This window comes from Emys orbicularis, chromosome 18 (genome assembly GCF_028017835.1).
Source record: "Emys orbicularis isolate rEmyOrb1 chromosome 18, rEmyOrb1.hap1, whole genome shotgun sequence".
NCBI classification, from domain to species: Eukaryota; Metazoa; Chordata; order Testudines; family Emydidae; genus Emys; species Emys orbicularis.
In genome coordinates this window covers 19603794-19624067 of record NC_088700.1, presented here as the reverse complement: position 1 = coordinate 19624067, position 20274 = coordinate 19603794, and the positions used below count along the sequence as shown (strand labels likewise).

Sequence of the window (20274 nt, the reverse complement as noted above, 5' to 3'; positions counted from 1 at the left end):
TAAAGGTTTCAGCACACAGTGCTCGCGCAGTGTGTTGAGCTCTTGTGAAAATCTGGCCCTTAACGTACCTGAGCGTGTTCCAGCACGGGACCTCAACAAGCGCAAGCCATAATTTAATTGCCCCGTGATTCTCCCTCTGTCTCATGATGTGTTCGCTTTCGAACAGTAACACGCTTTGGTGCATTAGGTCTTGTTCCCTCAGTCAATGACGCCCTCCGTTTCTGGCAGAATGAGAGGGAGTGTTTGGTGACTCAAACCCAGGGGCTGCCCATTCTGCTGCGGCTTGGCTCTTGCGTATTTCCAGTTATGAATTTCCTTATGAGGATTGAATGACTCTCTGGTCCATATGCATGTTAGTTAGTAAATGATGCATTTCTTCCTGTGAGAGCAGCTTTCCCTGCTCCCTATTGGATGGCTAATGCTGTCTGGCGTGCATCTGAATGGCTGTGAAAAGGCCAGGTTTCATCACGGCAATGTGCACAAGCCGAGAGGGTTGTCTGTGTTTTGGTCTCCAGTAATTGCGTTTCCTTTCATTATTCCTATTCCAGCTGGGCCGATGCACAAACAGCGTGGTGAAATATGAGCTGATGCGCCCGTCGAACAAGGTCCAGCTCTTGGTGCTGTGCGAGGACCACAGAGGGAGAATGGTGAAACACCAGTGCTGCCCTGGCTGTGGATACTTCTGCACTGCAGTAAGTCTCTCATTTTAGCCTGGGGGGACCCAGAGGTGCTGCGGGTGCCTAATGGAGAGGCCTGCCATGCTGCCTTTCAGTGATCACGCATATCTTTTCTCCCTCTCACTGCTGGGAAATGCTGCTTCAAGTGCTGTGGAAAGGTACAGCGGCAGCTAGGTAACATACCCTGGGGTACCTTTAGCCTCCAGAGGAACTTCAAAGAATATTATTGACTGATCCAGCCTGACAGCTGTTGGAGGCCTTGCCTTAAGAATTTCAGGGCTGTGGGTGTCTTCCCCCCCCACTGATCTTTCCCATAATGACTTTTCCCAGTTTACCTTTGTAGATTCCAAAGCCAGAAGGGACCATTGTGACCATCTAGTCTGACCCCCTGTGTAATACAGGCCAGAGAACTTCCCCAAAATAATTCCTAGAGCAGATCTCTTAGAACAGGGGTGGGCAAACTACAGCCCGCGGGCCACATCCCTTTTAATCTGGCCCTCGGCTCCCGCCGGGAGCGGGGTCAGGGGCTTGCCCCACTCCATGCGGCTCCCAGGAAGCAGCCAGCATGACCCTCCTCCGGCTCCTACGTAGTACTCAGAGGCACAGCCAGGCGGCTCCGCACGCTTCCCCATCCACAGATGCCGCCCCCGCAGCTCCCATTGGCTGCAGCTCCCAGCTATCCCAGAATGCATCAGTCTGTGCCATCACAATAATGGGCTTCAGGTAACACTGGTGCCACAGAATGATGGATTCTGGGATAACTTCAAGTCATCAGGAAGTGTTGGAGGATTTTGGAGAGAGGAGAAGAAAGTCATTAGCAGCCGGTTAAGTGGCGTTCTACAGCGCACTGTTATAGGGCTTTGAGTAAACACAAAAGTCATCCTGATGTAGCTAAGTTGGTTTAGAAACTGAAGTCGCTACATCGGTGTAACCCCTTGCATGGGTTCTCTGAGATTGGTTTAGGAGTGTAGCTCTGTGTAGGTAAGGCCAGGCATTAACTCCATTGTCAGTGTAGCTTTACAGCACACCTGTAAGTGAAGGCCTGCACTAGAGGTCAATTGTCAGATTTTCTTAGTGTGCAGACCTGTCATCTTGACATGTGCCCTTTTTGCTTTTGGGAGCATCGTGTGCACAGAGAGAGCATCCAGTGGGAAAGGGGAAGTGTGACTCCAATGTAGAAGCCATTACAACATGCCACATATTAGAGCTTGTGTTTCTAGAAACACCAGCAAGAGTTTTGATGTTGGGAGATGTTAGAGCAGAGAGCGGGGAACCAAGACTCCTGGGTTCTGTTACCAGATCGGTTATTGGCTTGGTTTGTAATCCTAGCCAATCAGTTGTTTCTCATTGCTGCTGTTTTGTTCATCTGTAGAATGGTGATAATTCTGGCCTTCCTTCCCAGCATGTGCTGGTGATACTAAAGCGATACTAAAGGTGATAGTAAAGAGAAGGGCGAAGAACATTATTATTTATGACTAAACATGTGAACTACTTCTGTGTGTTCTCTCCCCCCAGGGCACTTTCATGGAGTGTCAGCCTGAAAGCAGCATTTCCCACCGTTTCCACAAGAACTGTGCCTCCCAGGTTAATGACACGAGCTACTGCCCGCACTGCGGGGAAGAGGCCTCTAAGGCGAAGGAGGTGACGATAGCAAAAGCAGACACGACTTCCATGGTGTTGCTGACCTACGAGCAGGAGAAGCCAGTGGCCCTGGAGGGAAGGGCAGACACCACCACAGGGAGGTGAGTTGCTGCTCAGTGGAAGGCTCCTCCACTGTGCCTTGATTTATGTCTGAAACACACACACCACCACCACCACCACCACCGCTTCATGTATCAAGCAGATTCCTGGTTCTTGTCTTTTATGTGCCAAATCCACCAGCTGGAAGCTGAAGGCTGTACCAGGATGATGCACTAGACTTCCACCTCTGAAGACCTGGCCTCCCATGTCACAAGTTAAATGAGTTCTTGGTGTCAGTCCAGTCCCCAGAGACATTTGTCCACCTCATAAAACCACTATGTAATTCAGCACATCTTGCATTCTGCTCGAGAGAGGCCCAAAATTAGCAGGGAGAGCTGCAGGGACTGGGGTGGATTGGCAGAGCTGCGTGAGGAGCCTAGGACTGGATTAGTAGTGGGTGTCTGCAGGTCAGGATTGGGGTTAGCAGATATCATCTCCGAGAGCAAGCTTACATAGCACCGGACCATAACACATGTGGCTCCAACCAACCAGCATGTGTGCATAGAGAAAATCAGAGTGAGACGCAAATCACCACCTGTTCTGGAAGTCTTCAGTATTGAGCAGCGCTTAAGAGAGATCCTAAATCTTGAGGTTTATCTGAATGTGTGCTAATGATCTTTGTCATTTGCCGCCTTGTACTTTCTCAGCAGGCTGCTGGGACAGTGCTCTCTGCCCCATGCTGCAGTACTAGCTGTATCCCCAGATATGTTACTTAGAGCACAACTACTCTAATGAGAGGGTAACGTTGCTTCTGGTCCGAGGAGAATTCTGGCCAAGAGGCCACTTTTCAAAATTGTTTAAGGCATTTGCATTTAAAACTCGTTTTCTTTCCTTATTTGGCATAAGACGTATGTGCTCTTGTCTGGGTTTAATGCTTACGTTTGTCTCTCTCTCTCTCTCTCTCTCTCTCTCTCTCTCTCTCTCTCTCTCTCTCACTTCAGTGGCATTGGAACACAGTTGTCTGAGGAAGACAAGCCAGAGAGTTTGGCTAACGAGGGGTTTGATTTGGCTGGGTCTTCTGTTTTTGTGAAGCCTGCCACTGGCCTGCCTCAGGGACCAGTTAAAGAAACCTTGGAAAGCGCTTTGATTGCCCTGGATTCAGAAAAGTAAGAACTGGCCCCCCGAGTCTCTCCAGTGCCACCCTGGTTCATTGGGCTGGAACAAACCAGGATTTAGTCTCTTTGGGCTTTGTGGCCCACTTGAACACAGTGTGTTTCTATTCAGATCGGTCATTCTCCACTGAGGATTGTGGATTCTGAGCCCAGCTTCTGCTGCATCCATCATGCTGATGGATTTGCTAGTGGGGATTAGTCTGCCTTCCCACAGACCGGACTACCAAGGTTGACCTACCAGGGATCCCCATTCACACTCTTAGCACACCAACAAGAGTGAACCCCAAAGTCAGGAGCTCCCTCTGTCTGGCTCCTTTGAGCCTTCTCCCTTCAGACAGTTGCCTAAATAGAAACATCCTACTAGATATTCCGAGAAGCCCGGAGTCCTCCAAAAACAAGGTAATTAATGGCTGCTGTTTAGCAGCCATGGTAGAGGTCTGTTGAGCAGCTGAACCCCGTGGAACGTTCACGCGAAAGGTATTGCTAAAGGAGTCGCGGGGAGAAAATGCTGCTTCCTGCCTCTAACGCCTCGCTCTGTGTGCGCAGCCGTGTGACGCTGGTCACACGCTGCTTGAGTGGGTGTGGTAAAAAGCCGAGCGCTTGCAGTAGCTGCATTCTCGCGCTTTCAGTGAGGGACATCCACTGGGTGAACCCAAAGGCTCTGTCTAGTGGGCTCAGGAATAGGGCTGTCCATGGTATGTCTGAAGGGGGTTGGCAGAGGGTGGTAGTAAGGTGCCCTTCAAGGAGAGCAGATGCACGTGGTACTTCCTGATATTCCTTAGGAACAGATTTCTGGTATGAACCGATGGCAGTCAGGAGAAGACAGAGCTCTTGGGATTTTTCTTTAAGAGTAAATAATAAGCCTGTTTTCTCCCTGCTACAGACCCAAGAAGTTACGGTTCCACCCGAAGCAGCTGTACTTCTCTGCCAGGCAAGGGGAACTTCAGAAGGTCCTGCTTATGTTGGGTAAGTGGATCCTTCCCAGAAGGTGCTAGTTTGGCAGTACTCCAGCTCCTGCAAGTCAATTGCCCCAGTGCAGTTCACTACTTTGCATTCCCCGTTGGCCCAGGTGGGAGGGTGTTGGAAGCTAAAATCAGTTTTGCCAATAACTTATCGTTGGCAGTTGTTTCTCTTCTCTCTCATATGTGGACCCATCTGAGTTTGCATCTGAATTTGGACACCGTTTTATACAGATGCCCATCCTTAACTGCCCTCAAACATCCTCCATGTAATTTTCCAAACTGTCGCAATTTGCCTAGCCTCATAACGAGCGGGGGGATGTTTACATGCGGAAGGGAGGGTGTTTTAACTGAATACTGTCCGTGAGTTTGCAGAGAATGAAAGATCCTCAGTGTGCAAAGCTTTATTATTAAGGTGCTTAATAAACTGCAATTGGAGGATAATTTTGAGATTCTGAAGTTGCTTTTATCACTGATCACACGGGAATATTTGCTCTTTTTGTTTTGGTTGCAGGACACTGTTGAGTAGTTTTTTCTATTGATTGTGTTCGCTCCTCTCCAGTGTTTTGCAATACACTTTTGCAAATACTTTCAGTCTTTTTCTTTTAACAAACACCTTTGTCCTTTTGGCAAATATTGACTTCATTGTCTGAGTCCTCGGTAGTAGTGAAATTCGATTCACTGGTGTTTTGTGTAACTACGACTTCATCCTACATACCATATTGTCATGCCCAGCCATTATTGGCTGGCCATCATCATCATCTGTCAGTTTCTGCACAGCTGGATCAGATCTTCAGCTGGGGTTAATTGGAGTAGCTTTATTGACTTCAGTGGAGCCCAATGTTTGCAGAGACAGAAGAGGAGTGCTAGTGATCCATCAAGGACTTGTTGGTGGTCCAGAGAGAGCAAGCTGGTCACATGCTGTTGGCTTCTCCCTGGCTGCAGTGGTTAAAGTACTATCCTAGAACTTGGGTTCAATTCTCTGCTCTGCCACAGACTTCCTATGTGACCTTGGGCAAGGCACTCAGTTTCCCATCTGTAAAGTGGGGATAATAGCACTGCCCTACCTCACAGAAGATAAATATGTTAGAGACCATGAAGCACTTTGAGATCTACTGATGAAAAGCACTGTATAAGAGTTAGGTGATGGTGGTATTATTATTGTAAAAGACGCTACAGATGGAGAAGTAATAGGGAAATTATTTAATCCATGTCAACAACTGCTGTTGTAGCCATCAGGATGTTAGAGAATTGTGAATGAGAGGGGAGGTGGCATGCAGGATAGCAAATGGGAAGAGAGGCAGCCATGAGACCATCTCTTGTGTTAAAAGGTAGTTCACATCATATCTGAGAACTGCCTGGTCTACAAAAATAGTCACTCTTGGGTTTCATTGTTTTAGCACTTGGTGATAGCAATGATGTAACAACAATTTAATTTAAGCTCCCAAGCGAGATTGGTGGCAGTTCACTGGTGGTGATTCTGCTGATCTCTGTATCCCAGCTGGAGAAGAGTCTCTGTTTGTTTTTCAGTGGACGGGATTGATCCCAACTTCAAAATGGAGCACCAGAATAAGAGAACCCCTCTTCACGCTGCTGCAGAATCCGGGCACGTGGACATCTGCCACATGCTGATTCAGGTTCATCTCCATTTATATTCTTCAAATCAAGAGGCTTCTCTCCATGCCATGTCTTCCTACCCCCCATGGCTGAAAAACATTTGGGAATTAACCTGCTGAGCCTTTACCTTCCATTCTACCCCTTCAATCTCAGGATTTGCTGTCCGTCCGCCCCGCCCCCCCGCTCAGTGCTTCCATTGCAAATCAAAGGCACTGTGAATAATAGTGCATTCTTCTTTTGGTCTGTGGAGTGCGAGTTGATGGGATTTGGACACTAATAAGTTTGTATAAAGGTAGACACGTGGTTAACGCCAAGAACCGGAATACAAAAAAATGCTTTGCCTTGGAACCCTCTTAAATGAATGGTTTTAAAATGGTGGGCTCTTTAAACGTGTGCGAAAGTAAAGCAAAACGAATAGGCCCATGGTTTCAGAGTGGCCGGCGATTTTGGGTGCCCAATTTGAGAGACTTCAAAGGGACTTGATTTTCAGAAAGTGCTGAGCCTCCTGTGCTCTGAAAATGAAGCTCCTGAAGGTGTCTCAAGTTGAGCCCCCAAAAATAGAGGCGCGTGAAATCAGTGGTCACTTTTTAAAACGTTCACCTTAATCCTGCTCCTTTTATCCAGGTGAGTTGTCCTGTTTGAAGTCAGTGGGACTACTTGCATGGGTAAGGCCTTGCAATGAATCACAGGAATAAAATTGGTTAGAAGAATAACTCTGTTAAAGGGATGACCATGTCAGGAGGATGGAGCATGGGGACAAGCCCATCATCTCATGCATTTCCTACTGCGAGGCTGTTGCGACAACACAATACTGAGGCACTAACATCCCCTGCTCCCCTAACCTGAAACACCCCTTCCACAGTGGGAATTGGGTGTTTTAGATCTTTAAAAGCATAAAAACAAAGGGGTCTACTGAAGGGTAGCTGGAAGCAATGGGCCCCCTTTTACGTGCAAAGATGAATCTGAGTCGGCCTGTTACTGCTGTAGATCGGCCTTCTCTTAATAACAACAAAATCCAAGGATTGTGCCTGCCTCTGAATTGTAGAATTTGGGTTGGTTTGTTTGTTTTTTTGCTTGTTTTGAAGCAGCTTGTGTGTTATTGGGCAAAGCATAGGGAATAAACAGGCCAAATGCTTTGCACAGTACCATTCTGACAACAAATAACGGTAGGATTTTCCCAAGCAGCTCCACATTGGCCTAACTCTGCTCTCATGGAAGTCAATGGAAATTTTACTGTTGACTTCAGTGGGAACGGTCATCCCAGTGCTGAGCGCTTTGAAAAACCCTATCCTCACTATTGGTGACTAGGTCGTTCCAGAGCAGCCTGTGATGGATAGGGAGGGGATAGCTGTTTGTTTCCTCGTCCCCATGGAGTCGATGGGCTCTTGGAAATAGAGAACTTCTCTTTGGATTTAGAGGACATAGAGATTTTTGAGGTATTGTACAGATGATCAGAGACCAGCTGTGAATTCTACAGCGGCACAGAATGAGTTAATAACAGTGACCATCTAAGTCCAGATGTGCGTTCCTTTGTGCTCCCAGTTTCTGAATATGGAAGAGAGCAAATAATGTGATTCTCGGAAAGAGATCAGCTTTGACTCCCCCTCTTCCCCATCATTTTTCTTTATGTGGGTGAATCGTTCTCTCAATAGACAACCTGCTGGCAAATCTGTATTCCCATACTCTTCCGTTGATAAACAGTAGCTATTATAATGGCTCTTGTGTTTACCTTGGCCATTTAACAGGCTGGTGCTAACATAGACACCTGCTCGGAGGACCAGAGGACCCCGCTGATGGAGGCAGCAGAGAATAACCATCTGGATGCTGTGAAGTACCTTATCAAGGCTGGAGCATTGGTAGATCCCAAGGTAGCCGTTGATTCCTTGTTTTCTTCTTGAGTGCCCGGTCAGGCTTTCCTTCCCTTTCTTGAAGGGTTTGAGTCTGGATGCAAGTTCCCAGCTCGAGGGGAAGGGGGCTGGTGGTCGAGGGGAAGGGTCGGGCTGGCTGGTGGTAATAATTTTTTAAAATTATTTAACACCTAGATTGCAAGGACTGTCTCTTACTACCTAAGTGTACGATGGGGATCTGCTCCATGTTTGGGGCTTCTGGATGCTACTGTAATAAAATAATGAATAGCAATAATAGTTGGTTCTGAATTCCATGGGCACAAAGAGAGTTCTGATTTTTAACCTCTGGTTTTGTGCTCCATTAACTCAGCACTAGGCTTTTTGGGGCAGTTTTTTAAACAGGCCTCTAGTTAGGTGCTTACAAATCAACTGAAGGTGAAAGAGAGAGGATTTAGCTGTCTAAGTACCTAATTGTGTAGCAATTTGCAAGCACAAAACTGCAGTGGCAAAATCAGAGGCTGTCTTTAAAATACAGCCCTTTAATGTAAACAAATACAATAAAAGCGTGGCTGGCCAGCTGCCCGTAACATGCCCTGTTTGCTTCAGCTCTCTTGTAAAATACATGGACGGATTATTAATGTTGTAAATCAGATGCCATTTGGAGCCCTCCTCGCCACAAACTTCATATAGTTACCACCCGCTCACTTCAGCTCGCTGCCTGTGCTATCGCTAAGGAATGGAGCAGTATGGTGATGATGCTTTGCCCACTGAGGAGCTGGCCTATGTCTGTGGGATTATCCTGCTTGCAGGCTACAAGAGGCCAAATGCAGTCTGTCATCGGGCCTTTGACAATTCCCCTGGAGACCTTCTCCAACGTGTGGGGGCATGTGCAGGTTCAAACTAGCTGGTGCCAGGGGCATCCCCAAGCAATTGCCAAACGCCGGTCGTGTGATTTAATAATGGCACAGTGCAAAGAGATTTTTTTTTTTAATAAAGGTAAAGGGAAAAAAAACCCTTATCCTAACCAGCAAAAGTAAATTAGAACTGTTACAACCCTGGGATCGTTATTGAAATTCAATAATTCCTGAAGTTTATTGCGTTAATTAGTTTCCTGTACAATATTAGTCATGTTTGAAAATAGCAGCCTTGCTACATCAACTGGGGTTCTTTTGCAGAGAGACAGAAATGCTAGCTGCTACTTCTCTGCCCTCCCCTCGCTGAGAGAGAGGGATTGTCAAGCAAGAAAGGGGCAACTAATGACCAAGGGCATTCCTGGGTCCCCCTGCGAACTGCTGCTGTTCCTGTCAGAGGGACATCCTGGTCCCATTGAAGTCAGTGGGAGTTTAATATTAACTGTGCCTGCTCTCACACAGGTGTATTGAGAGACTACAGTTACCTCTTGTTAATCTTAGCAGAAAGGTGCTGCTGTTAGCCAGTGTCATACATAGCTACAAGCCTTTTATGCTTATGCTAACTATGAACCAGATTCCCAGCATGCTTTTCACTTATGTCAAGGTTGCAGTGAACTTTGTGCAACCACTGTTCTTTGTATGTGCGGAACCTGTCAGGAGTAAGATACACCATTGATTATTAACACCGTGCTCATGGACACTTGTGTATAGGGACTTTTGGGACACTTTAGAGAGAGTAAAAATGTTCTTTTTGCCCTGAGGCGCTTCACAGTGTAAACTGTCTAAAACCTCACCTCCCCCATAAGAACGGCCATGCTGGGTCAAACCAAGGGTCCATCTAGCCCAGTATCCTGTCTTCCGACAGTGGCCAGTGCCAGGTGCCCCAGAGGGAATGAACAGAACAGGTAATCATCAAGTGATCCATCCCCTGTCGCTCATTCTCAGCTTCTTGCAAACAGAGCTAGGGACACCATCCCTGCCCATCCTGGCTAATAGCCACTGGTGGACCTATCCTCCATGAATTTATCTAGCTCTTTTTTTTTTTAACCCTCTTATAGTCTTGGCCTTCACAACATCCCCATCCAATTAAATTGCCCCCCCTCCAGGCATTGTCTGTGAGGCACCTGTGCTCTCTGTATTGGACTCCTATTTGGGAGGGTGTCCTCACTCTTGTGGGCCAAAGAGGTGCTCCTATGTTGAAATGTGTTGTTTTTTGTGGGTTTAATGTGAAGGAATGATGTGGTTCAAATTGGGGGAGGGGTGGTTGCTTTTGATTTTTCATTTATTTTCAGCCCCTTGGGGCTTGCTCTGGATTGAGTTTGTGTGAGGTAAAAGTTTGGGTTCTCCAGAGCACGGCTGGTTTCTGATTTTATGCTGTGGGTCTCTCCCCTCCCACCATCACTCACACCCCAGCCCTCCAACCTTTCCATCCTGTAGAAGACCCCCGTACTCGAAGACCCCAAAGGGGGTTTTGCTTTCAAAACTTGATCTGAGTTTCTCCTCAGCATTTCCAGACCCTCTTTCAGGCCTTGTCTCTATGGGGACCCCGTGTGGTTCCAGTGTAGAGGTGCCGGGGCAGCCCCCTGTGTGGACATACTGCACTGGTGGGAGAAGTGGCTTGTACTGAGCAGCTGCATCGGGCTAGCAACTGGGGATAAAAAAAATCCAGGTGTTGGCACAGCCTTAAGTTTCTGGTTGAGATTGTCTCTCCCGGGGGGGCCCTGCTGACGTAAGGGGCCTTATGGGCAGAGTCGCAGCCTGTGCTGAAGCTCTGCCTATGTAAAGGAGAGAATTCTCCCCCACCCTTCCTGCCCCTCCGGCTCCAGCGGGGGAGCAGTAGGGGGCAGCTCTATGGAGAGGGAGGGGCAAGAAAACCACCATCAGCAGATGGAGCGGGGGAGCAGCAGACAGCCAGCGCTGCAATCTCTGCAAAGCTCTCGGGAGAGCCTTTTCATCCAAGGCCCTTCTCCTCCTCCCAGCCCCCACCTGTGCTTCCTAGTGCTGGCTTGTCAGGGCTTCGCTTAACACCCTACTGTCACCCTACTGGGGGCTGGCTGCGGCTGCTGTCCCTCTCTCCTGACGTCCGCAGCAGGAGGGGCCAGGGGGCTCTCCCAGCTCCCAGACCTGTGCTCCGACCACTAGCCTGTCTCTTTCTGACATACCCCAGTGCGGCTGTTGTAACACCAACAATGTCCGACGCCGGGGAGGGCGGGAGACGATTTTCCTTGAGTTGTTCTGTGGTTTTGTTGCTCAGGATGCTGAGGGCTCCACGTGTCTGCACTTGGCTGCCAAGAAAGGGCATTACGACGTAGTTCAGTACCTTCTCTCCAACGGGCAGATGGACGTCAACTGCCAGGTAAGGCCCTTCTGCGCGGTGCCTGAGCAAGACCAGGCGCTTTCCGCGGCTCAGGAACTGTGGTCTGTCCCTGCAGTCTCAGCAGCGCGCCGCATGGTTACTCAGACACTGCTGGGCCGGTCTGGAGAAACAAACATGCTTAGCTAATGGGGCCGTGATCCATCAATAATCTGATCCTACCTTTCCAGCCTTCAAGGCCACCACAGAGAGACCCTCCTTCTCTGCCTCCCTTCCACACACATCGGGCAGCCCAGCCCACTCACCAGCAGACAGCTGTGCTCTGTGCTGCCTCTGCCTCTGCTTTCGATTCCCTGCTTCCTCTAGGCCTCTGCTGATCCTGGGGCCTTTATCTCAAGGGTCTGTTAATAGAACCTCAGTCTGCCCCTGCGGGCGCGTCTCACAACCCCACCTCCCAGCAATGGGACCAGAGAGGAAGCTGACCTGGGGCCCATTTGAGCTGTCCTGGAAAGGGTGGGGGGCAGCCGGCAGCTAAGCCATTTTCAATAGGACATCCAGCCATAAGGCGTGCAGCAACACTGCCTTCCCCATGCCTTCTTCCAGGCCCGTTCTGGGCTGCTCATTGGGCCTTGTATACGTGACTGGCAGCTCCCCTGGTGCCTTGGCAGTCAACCCAATTCAGATGTAGGTTTGGGCTCTGATGCTACAATCTTATCTGCACAGACGGGCCCTTTCTCCCCCACCCCCGGAGACCCATTTGCAGTCGGTGGTGCGACGCCGGGATGCAGGAGTGGGGCGGATGGGGTTGAACCACACTGTGCTGTGCATGAATGACAACAGGGTTTTCTCCACAACCATTTACAATCCCGTGGTGGCCTGAGACAAAGGGGGTCAGTAGCTTCCTTTGCAAGGTGCTGCCTGTCGTGGCTGCAGCCCACGGGGCCAGTGGAAATCAAGGCAGGCGCTGCTTTGTCCATGCTGTGTGTGTCTCATGCACTCCTCTCCCCTCCCAGGACGACGGAGGCTGGACGCCCATGATCTGGGCCACCGAATACAAGCACGTTGAACTGGTGAAGCTATTGCTGTCCAAGGGGTCGGACATTAATATTCGAGACAACGTAAGACTTACCGGAGTTGGGGTTTTTAGTACATAAATGATGATCTTTATTGAAAAGCTCCCCAAACCAGTAACGCCAAGCCCCTCGGAAAGGACAGTAGGGAGCAGTGGGTTTGATAGCCAGTCCAACACGGGAGGTGAGCGTTTGAGGCGCGAGCAGCCGCATTGCTTGCACTTTAGGTAGGTCCTTGCAGGACAGTCTGCTAGCCTTCAACTCCAAGTATTTCCCCCTACAGTATTTAAAAATCATGTCCATAGTGTCTCTCCTGTTCCGTGTAGTAGTAAGTCCTGTGCCCAGTCGTGTCTGCAGGGTGGGGCCCACACAGAGTACCACACGTTACATGCCCCAGAGAGCTTGCACTCTGGGGACTTGACTTGCAGAAATGCTGAGTAGCTTCCGCTCCAAATGAAGTGAATGGGAGCTGCAGGGGCTAAGCGCCTCTGAGGATCAGGCCTTCGGAGCCCGATTCTGCAAACCCTTCCTCATGTGAGAAGTTGCAGATGGGACTGCTTGCCTGAGCGAAGGCCAGTCACCTGGAACCACGTTCTCTGATCGGAAAGATAAAACATGGGGCAGCAATTAGGGAGCATGTGCGGGATGATTGGGGAGGAGGGAGAAGGCAGTGTCTAGTCCCCCATCTAGGAGATGGGTCAGACCTCCCACTGTTCCTGTTATTGATTGATTGCAACGTCTTTCCCATTTTCCCACTCTGCCTCTGAAAAACTCCTGTGAGTCCAGTGGATGTAAGAAGCTGGTTCCTATTGGTCTCCCCCAGTGCCTCTCTCTGTGTCTTCCCGATGCTGTCAGGGATAGATAGAGGTGCATATATCTCACTGCGCTCAGAATGGCTCAGACTGTTCTCTAGTAGCTGTCTTCCCCGGCCCAAAAGCACCTCCTCTTTAGGAGCCTCCATTTCTTGGGGAGCTGGGTACTTTCCAGGCAGGTCCTGCCCTGACAAAGCATAAGAGTCAGAGGTGGGAGAGGGCTTTCCAGATTGTTGCAATTGACTCCATGGCCGTAATACTGGTTCTGAACAAAACGGTTTCATGGCTGATCCATCACAAAAGCCGCCAGCTACCAATCCCTTGGATCGCACATTAGTCTCATAGTGCAAATCCAATCATTCCGTCCAGCAGTTCCCTCGCACACGTATGAGATCCCCGTTAATTTGTCCAGAGTTCCAGCATCTACTCATTGTAGGTCATTAAGGGCCAGCTCCTGCCATCGTTTCTCACACTGAGTAGCACCTTACTCCTCAAGTAGCCCCATTGATTTTAATCCGCGTGAATTAGAATGGCAGGAGCTGTAAATTGGTCTGTTCTCTCTGTCACCTGATACGCAGTCTGTGCAGTGGTATCCTTGCTGGATTAAATTAATCTTCAGAACTATACTTGGGATTCGCTGCCCTTTCTAGATGGTGGCATGCTGGGGAGCAGAAGCCCTGTCGAAAATATGCCACCCCTGCTCCCAGGCATCTGTTTGTAACTCAGATCTTCCCTTTAATAGAGAGATTAAGTTGCAGAGACTTAAGTATGCATTTTTTTGCCATCTGTGAGAGACCTCCATTTATAATCATCATCATCATTATGTGGTCACAATCAGCCTTTCTAGTGCTTGTCCTGCTGAAGGATTCCAAGGTGTACTACAAATTACACAGTAATAGGATCATCACTTAAAACATCTATATCAGCAAGATTAGTGTTCCCTTCTTTCTAGTGCTCTAGTGAGAGACTGGTACACGCAGTATTTAAGAGATGCCTGAAATCAGTTTGCTCTCCCTGTGCCTGGCGTCTTGCTTTTAGACCTTTGTACCCTACAGCTTGTGCTCTGCTTGTTCCCACTGGGGTCGCTCTCTGTGATCCTGGAGAGTTAGGAGCTGGGCTAGTTTGGCTACATCTGGTTTGGATGGTTCAGCTCCTAGCCCTTCCCTGGGGCTCGTTTGCATCTGTCGTGTCTCCCTGTGGATCGATCCAGATCGTTCTGTGGCTTAGAGACAAATGACTCGTCTGTACAGATAAAGAGAGCAGTGCCGTAGTTTAGATGTAGCCTCACCATCTCCAGTGAGCGTGGAGGCGGCTGTGCTGAGAACTCCCTGCCTGCCTGTTACAGGGTTGTGTTCCTCCGAGCTAGAGAGAAATCCGATAAAGGAGAAGGCCGGCCACGTGTTTAATGCCATAGCTACAGAGCTAAGGACAGTGGAGTCCCAAAGTGGTGGGATCTTAGTGCACTAAACAGCCTCTCCTGTGTTTTCCCCTCCAGGAGGAGAATATTTGTTTGCACTGGGCAGCTTTTTCTGGCTGTGTTGACATAGCGGAGATATTGCTGGCTGCTAAGTGCGATTTACATGCAGTAAATATTCATGGAGACTCGCCACTGCACATCGCAGCCAGAGAGAACCGCTATGAGTGTGTTGTGTAAGTACGGCGCCTGCCACCCCCGCTTTCCTTTGTTACTTTGTTCACTTCTCATTGGGACACTGGCTGGCAAGTTGAGGAGTGCTATGAAATGCCTTTACCTCTGAACACGAAACAAAATAGGATGAAGAGCCTGATTCTGCATTGCTTTGCACCCGGGCCAAGTGGGGGTGAAATACACGGGGCTGAGTCTCATGAACCCCAAGACCCTTTTGCACCACTCTGGCAGTGTAAAGGGGCCTTAAATGACGCAAATTAAAATTGCATCCACTGTCCGGCTCCTTTCCACTGCCAGAGTGGTGTAAAGGGGCCCTTTGAGTGAATGAGAACCGGGTCCTCGTGTCCTGATTCAGTAGCACATGCACGGCTGTAACTGACTGCACGACGCACGAGGCAGTGGAGAAGCAGGCTGAGTTTTTGTAAGCATGCGAGTGGAGCTTGTGATGGCTCCTAGCAGCAGAGCCCATTTATAGGGATGTGGGATGCAGGGCCACTCCATTTGCAGAGCAGTCGAATGGAGGCCCTGAATGCTTTCCCTGTGTTACAATGCATGCAGCAATCCCAGTTAGTGACGAGAGCTCCGTTTAGAGGGTGAAATTCACCCCTGTACAAAGAACTAGCTCAAGGCCTATGCCCCTTTGTAAAGTTCCATTTATGTCCTCAAAATAGGGCTTCAATGGGACTTCAGTGGTGCCTAGGCCTAGTTTCATGTCCATTTGGAGCTAGGCTGGTTACGAGCAAACTCCTTTTCATGCCTGATGTAAGGCAAGATTTGGACCCAGCTCTCTAGAATTGGCAGGCTGATGTGCCACTCTGTTGCTCTACCCAGCTTCCAAATTAACCCCCCCCCCCTTTAGAAAGTGGTGTTCAATGAACCAGCTTTATAAAAAGGGAATTGAGGTGGTTGCTTTCTAAAGTGGTGGAACCTGTTCTGAGTCGTCATTCTCAAGAGAGAGTGGTCCTGCGAATGCGACCTTGAGGAATGGCTGCAGAATGCCATTTGACTCTTCCGCCTCGGATAAGTTCTTTCTGGGTGGGTTATCTATTGTTGTTGCTGTTTTGCAGCCTCTTTCTCTCCCGTGGCTCGGATGTCAGCTTGAAGAACAAGGAAGGTGAGACTCCACTCCAGTGCTCAAGTCTCAACTCTCAGGTCTGGGTGGCTCTGCAGATGAACAAGACAATCCGAGAATCATCTACTGACAAACCTGCCCAGATAGAAAAGACGGTGAGCAGGTGAGAGTCCAGCTAGCCTCTGTTGTGACTGCCAAGTGCAAGCTCTCTAGGTTGAGGGATGAGGCCCCGATTCTGGAAGGCACTTAGCTTTTAAGTTTGTGCCGAATCAGGGCTGGTGCAGCACGTGCCGAATCAGGGCTGGTGCAGCACGTGCCGAATCAGGGCTGGCATTTATGAATTTATCATCCATATGGAACAGTCCAACAGGAAGTAATAATTTATACATCTGGTTGGAAAAATGGATTCAGAATGAAACGGAGTTCCTTTCAACCTTAAATATTCAGAGCTCAAATTCTGCTCGGGATGGCACTCAAGCTGCACTTGTTGATTTTGTAATCACCAGATTGTTTCGGGGAGTGGAGGATGGTATCTTTGTTGCATAAAGCAATTGTTCTCTTCCCTACCTTTCTCCTGCTGTGACAGAGACATTGCCCGGGGTTACGAGCAGATCCCAATTCCATGCATCAATTCAGTGGACAGCGAGCCTTGCCCCACCAACTACAAATACGTTTCTCAGAACTGTGTGACCTCCCCAATGAACATCGATAGAAACATCACTCATTTGCAGGTTAGATGGGCCGGGTACATACGTGGGTGGGTGGGTGTCTCTCTCCTGTCCTGGTATGGAATATTGTTAGAGAGGTTGCTGTGTGCTGATGAGAGAGCCAGCTGGAGTGTGCACTGCAGAGATGTGTTTGTTTTTGTCTGTCTGTCTCTCTAGGTGGACGCAGTGATTGAGCAAACATGGTTGAGCTGCTTGATTGTGTGCTTGTATTCCAGTTACACACTTGCCTCCTCCACCTTGTTGGTATAGGTCTTTTCGTGACAGAAGAATGGAAATTCCTCCCACTGCTCCTTGGAACTGAGAAAACATTTTGTTCCATGGAAATTTGAAAGTCAAGCCTCAGAGGTGCTGTGATGGTGGAGGTGCGAGTTTTAAGATGAGAGGCAAAACCCACGATCCTTTCCATTTTGTCTGAATTGAAAACCCTGTGGCATTTTCAGTAAGAATTGGGGTAGTTAACCCCAGTGTCCTGGCAAAATTCCAGCTTAGGCATTTGGACTCTGCCTCCCTAAATTCCCCCAGCTGTTTCTCTTGGATGTAGGGTTCTTCATCCCTTCCTTTCTTAAACTGCTGCTAACTGCACATGACGTCCCACTCTAGAGATGGCTGCATTTCATGGGTCTGATGTAGCCCGTACACTCCTCTTAGGTGTAGTGAGGCTTTAATTAGTCAATGTTTTGTAGATCCTCCAATGACAGAAGCTGTAGGTGAGCAAAGTAATATTTGGCAATAGTATAATCCAGGCTGTTGATTGTGTTGTTCTATGTGATATCCATGAAGGCTGTGTGTTCTGGTGCCATAGTTATGAGCCCTGTGTAATATCCTAGAATTCACTCCTGCACGAGAGAAAAATGGACACAGGATCACCCCCTGTCAGAACTGACTGCAAAATTCCTTTCTGTGATCTAGCTTCCCCGCAGTAATGTCACCCACAAAAACGAGCAAACATAATGCCCTGTGAAACCAATGAAGCTGATTGTGCTATTGTCTCATGAGAGAGAGGGAGGGATTTGTGCCTGTTTTTTAAATGCTTGGGAGGCCCCCATGTTCTTGGTGTTTGGGAGAGGATGGGGTATATCAATAGCTAAGTTGATAGCTGTTTCCTTTCCAGCCCATTTAACCAATTTGGTCTTTCTGTTGCATTTGTGTGAGAATTGGATCTGCTCCTTGTTTCTCCCTTCCAGTACTGTGTGTGCATAGATGACTGCTCCTCCAGCAACTGCATGTGTGGCCAACTCAGTATGCGCTGCTGGTATGACAAGGTGAGGACTTTGAACTTCATGTTTGGTTTGGCCAATATTCATGTACTATAACAGTTCATTTAAAAAAATTCTTAAAGATTTTCTAAATTCCAGTATATAAAATACTTAAGACTGTAATCTTGGCTTCAGTGTGTATGTGGCAAGAGACACAATAAGTCTCAAACTTACGTTACTTCTATACCAATGGAGCCATTAATTATCCCCACATGATACACAGTGTTTAACAATCCATTCCCAAGGTACAAGCCCCATTGAAGAATGCAGTGTGCGCTGTTCAGTCGTTAAGTGTTTCTGTAATTTATCAATGAGGGGAAGGGACTTAGGGATGTTTTATTTTTCCCTTATTTACTGTGATCCACCTCCTGTGAAGGCTGAGTGGATGTATTTTAATTACAGGGTTGCTAGGTGGCTGCTCTAGTGTTTTGTGTGAATATGCTTAAATCCTCCAGGGAGGTTTGGAGGTTAACCTTGGGCAGGTTCCACTAAGATCACATGTTCCCATAATCTCTGCAGGCTTCTCCCTTGGGAATTTTGTTATCTCCTGGCTTTTGCCAGGTATCCATTTTAATTGTGCTGTAACAGGCTTCACAATCCAAAGTGACTTCACTGCTTGTGTCCTTTGAGTATTTATGTCCAAATTTGTTAAATATGGTGCAGGATCTGTCACCGTCTCATCTCCATGTAACTGGAAGATACTTAGAGGGGCTTCTTACGAGAAGAAAGGTGGTCCAGCGGCATGAGTGCGGGCCTCAGAGTCTGGAGACCTGGGTTCTAGTCAGGCTGTACCATAGACTCTCTCTTCCCCAGTTGCAAACTGTGGATAAAGAAGCATGCACACTTCTGTAAAGCACTTTGAGATCTGCAGCTGAATAGCACCACATGCATGCAAAGTACTGTTTTTGTTTATTGCCTGTCCTGTCCGATAATGGTGCAGAGCTCCCTCAAACTTCGGGGAAGTTTGGCTATGGATCTATGTTGTCATCTGAGTCAACTCTAGAAGCTGGATGGGAACCGGTGTATCAGCTCTAGATTGACTTAAACTTTGAGGAAATTCAGCTCTGGATTGGAGCTTTCCAGCTTTATTTCCAGTTCCAAAAGAATACGGGAATATAATCTCATGTCTCTTCTCCAGGATGGCCGACTCCTGCCTGAATTCAACATGTCTGAGCCACCGCTGATCTTTGAGTGTAACCACGCTTGCTCATGTTGGCGAAACTGCCGGAATCGGGTAGTGCAGAATGGGCTCAGGTGAGAGAGAAGGCTCCCGATTTGGATCATTATTTTCAAAGGAATAAAGCTCCTTGCCTATCTTCTCTAGTCTGTCTGTAAAAGCAAAGATTTCCAAAGATGAGGGAGAAATGGTGCAGCTATATCATCATCGAAGGATGTAAACCAGAGCCAAGCCTCTGGATCCTGCTTGTGACCACAAAACAACAGCAGGGTTGTGAGATCAGCTGGGAATACCACCCTGACACTGGCCTAGACACTTGGATCCTCTGTGTTCTTTAGTCAACCCAAATGTACAATTTATTAGTTGCTTCTGTTTTTTTTTTTTTTTAAGTAAGTGGTCGCTTCACTGGCAGTTCAGATGCTGCTTTCAGGGTAAGGTCTTTGGGGAAAATAGAATAATAATAATAAGGAAAAAAAACGTAGCCATTTATATCAAAATGATAGGTTAGCAGTTCATATCAGAAGTGATGGCCAAAGCTTACGGACTTGGGTTCCTTAATCTGTAACTGGTCTGATGAATTATTTTCCAGAGCTGCTCAGCACCCATTGACTTCAGTGCTGTCAATCACACTATTTCGATTGTGTTGCTGAAGGATGGATGTGAGCCTTTAACTTTAGGGACTCAATTTGGTAACATTGGCTGTCTCCTTTAAAACAGGGGAAGGGATGTTACGGAGAACTGACTCTAGGTTAAACTGATGTCGTCGGCGGTTTGGTTTAGTTTTATTTAGTAAAGAACTGATTTTTTAACTTTGAAATTGTGATGAAAATTTGAAATATATTAAAGGAAAAAAACCCACTCAGGAGACTTTCCTGATGAAATTCTTGACCGCGCTTTCTCTCTCTCTTTTTTTTTTTTTTTTCCTGGTCGGCACAATGTGTTTGTTTGTTCCTTAAGGAGTTGTGCAAACAGGGTTGTCACTATTGTGCCCTGTTTGTTAAAGTCTTGCTAAGGGAGGCAGGGTGGCTCTGTAAACTGAGGTTGAGTGATAAGTCCCTGTGGAGCCTGTGATAAGGTCAGATATTTCCCAGAGCTCTATGGGCCACGTCCCTTGAGGAATCAAGGATAACTCCTGGCTTTTGCTCTGCAAAGTGGCTGCTCAGTAATGATGCCTGGGTGCTCCCTCTTCATTCTCAGTATTTCCCTTATCAAATTTGCTCCAAATGAATGTTACATGTCAGTGCGCATGTTTCCCTCTGGCAGGCCTACCAGCTCTGCCTGGGGTCTGAAAAGCAAGCGATGTTCCCTGCGTCACCCCCCAACAACACAGTGTC

General features: G+C 48.0%; 1 protein-coding gene across 1 annotated transcript in view; it reads left to right on the top strand.

The window, feature by feature from the left end:
* The window catches only part of EHMT1 (euchromatic histone lysine methyltransferase 1), a 95819-nt gene that overhangs the window by 51791 nt on the left and 23754 nt on the right, over positions 1–20274 (top strand). The window contains exons 11-24 of the mRNA XM_065418744.1: positions 549–692; positions 2193–2419; positions 3359–3523; positions 4413–4495; positions 6019–6125; positions 7851–7973; positions 9128–9283; positions 11118–11219; positions 12191–12295; positions 14555–14709; positions 15775–15942; positions 16366–16510; positions 17692–17769; positions 18902–19017. Of these exons, the coding sequence (XP_065274816.1) occupies positions 549–692; positions 2193–2419; positions 3359–3523; positions 4413–4495; positions 6019–6125; positions 7851–7973; positions 9128–9283; positions 11118–11219; positions 12191–12295; positions 14555–14709; positions 15775–15942; positions 16366–16510; positions 17692–17769; positions 18902–19017 (1874 nt within the window). The remainder of the gene's footprint in view (positions 1–548; positions 693–2192; positions 2420–3358; positions 3524–4412; positions 4496–6018; positions 6126–7850; positions 7974–9127; positions 9284–11117; positions 11220–12190; positions 12296–14554; positions 14710–15774; positions 15943–16365; positions 16511–17691; positions 17770–18901; positions 19018–20274) is intronic.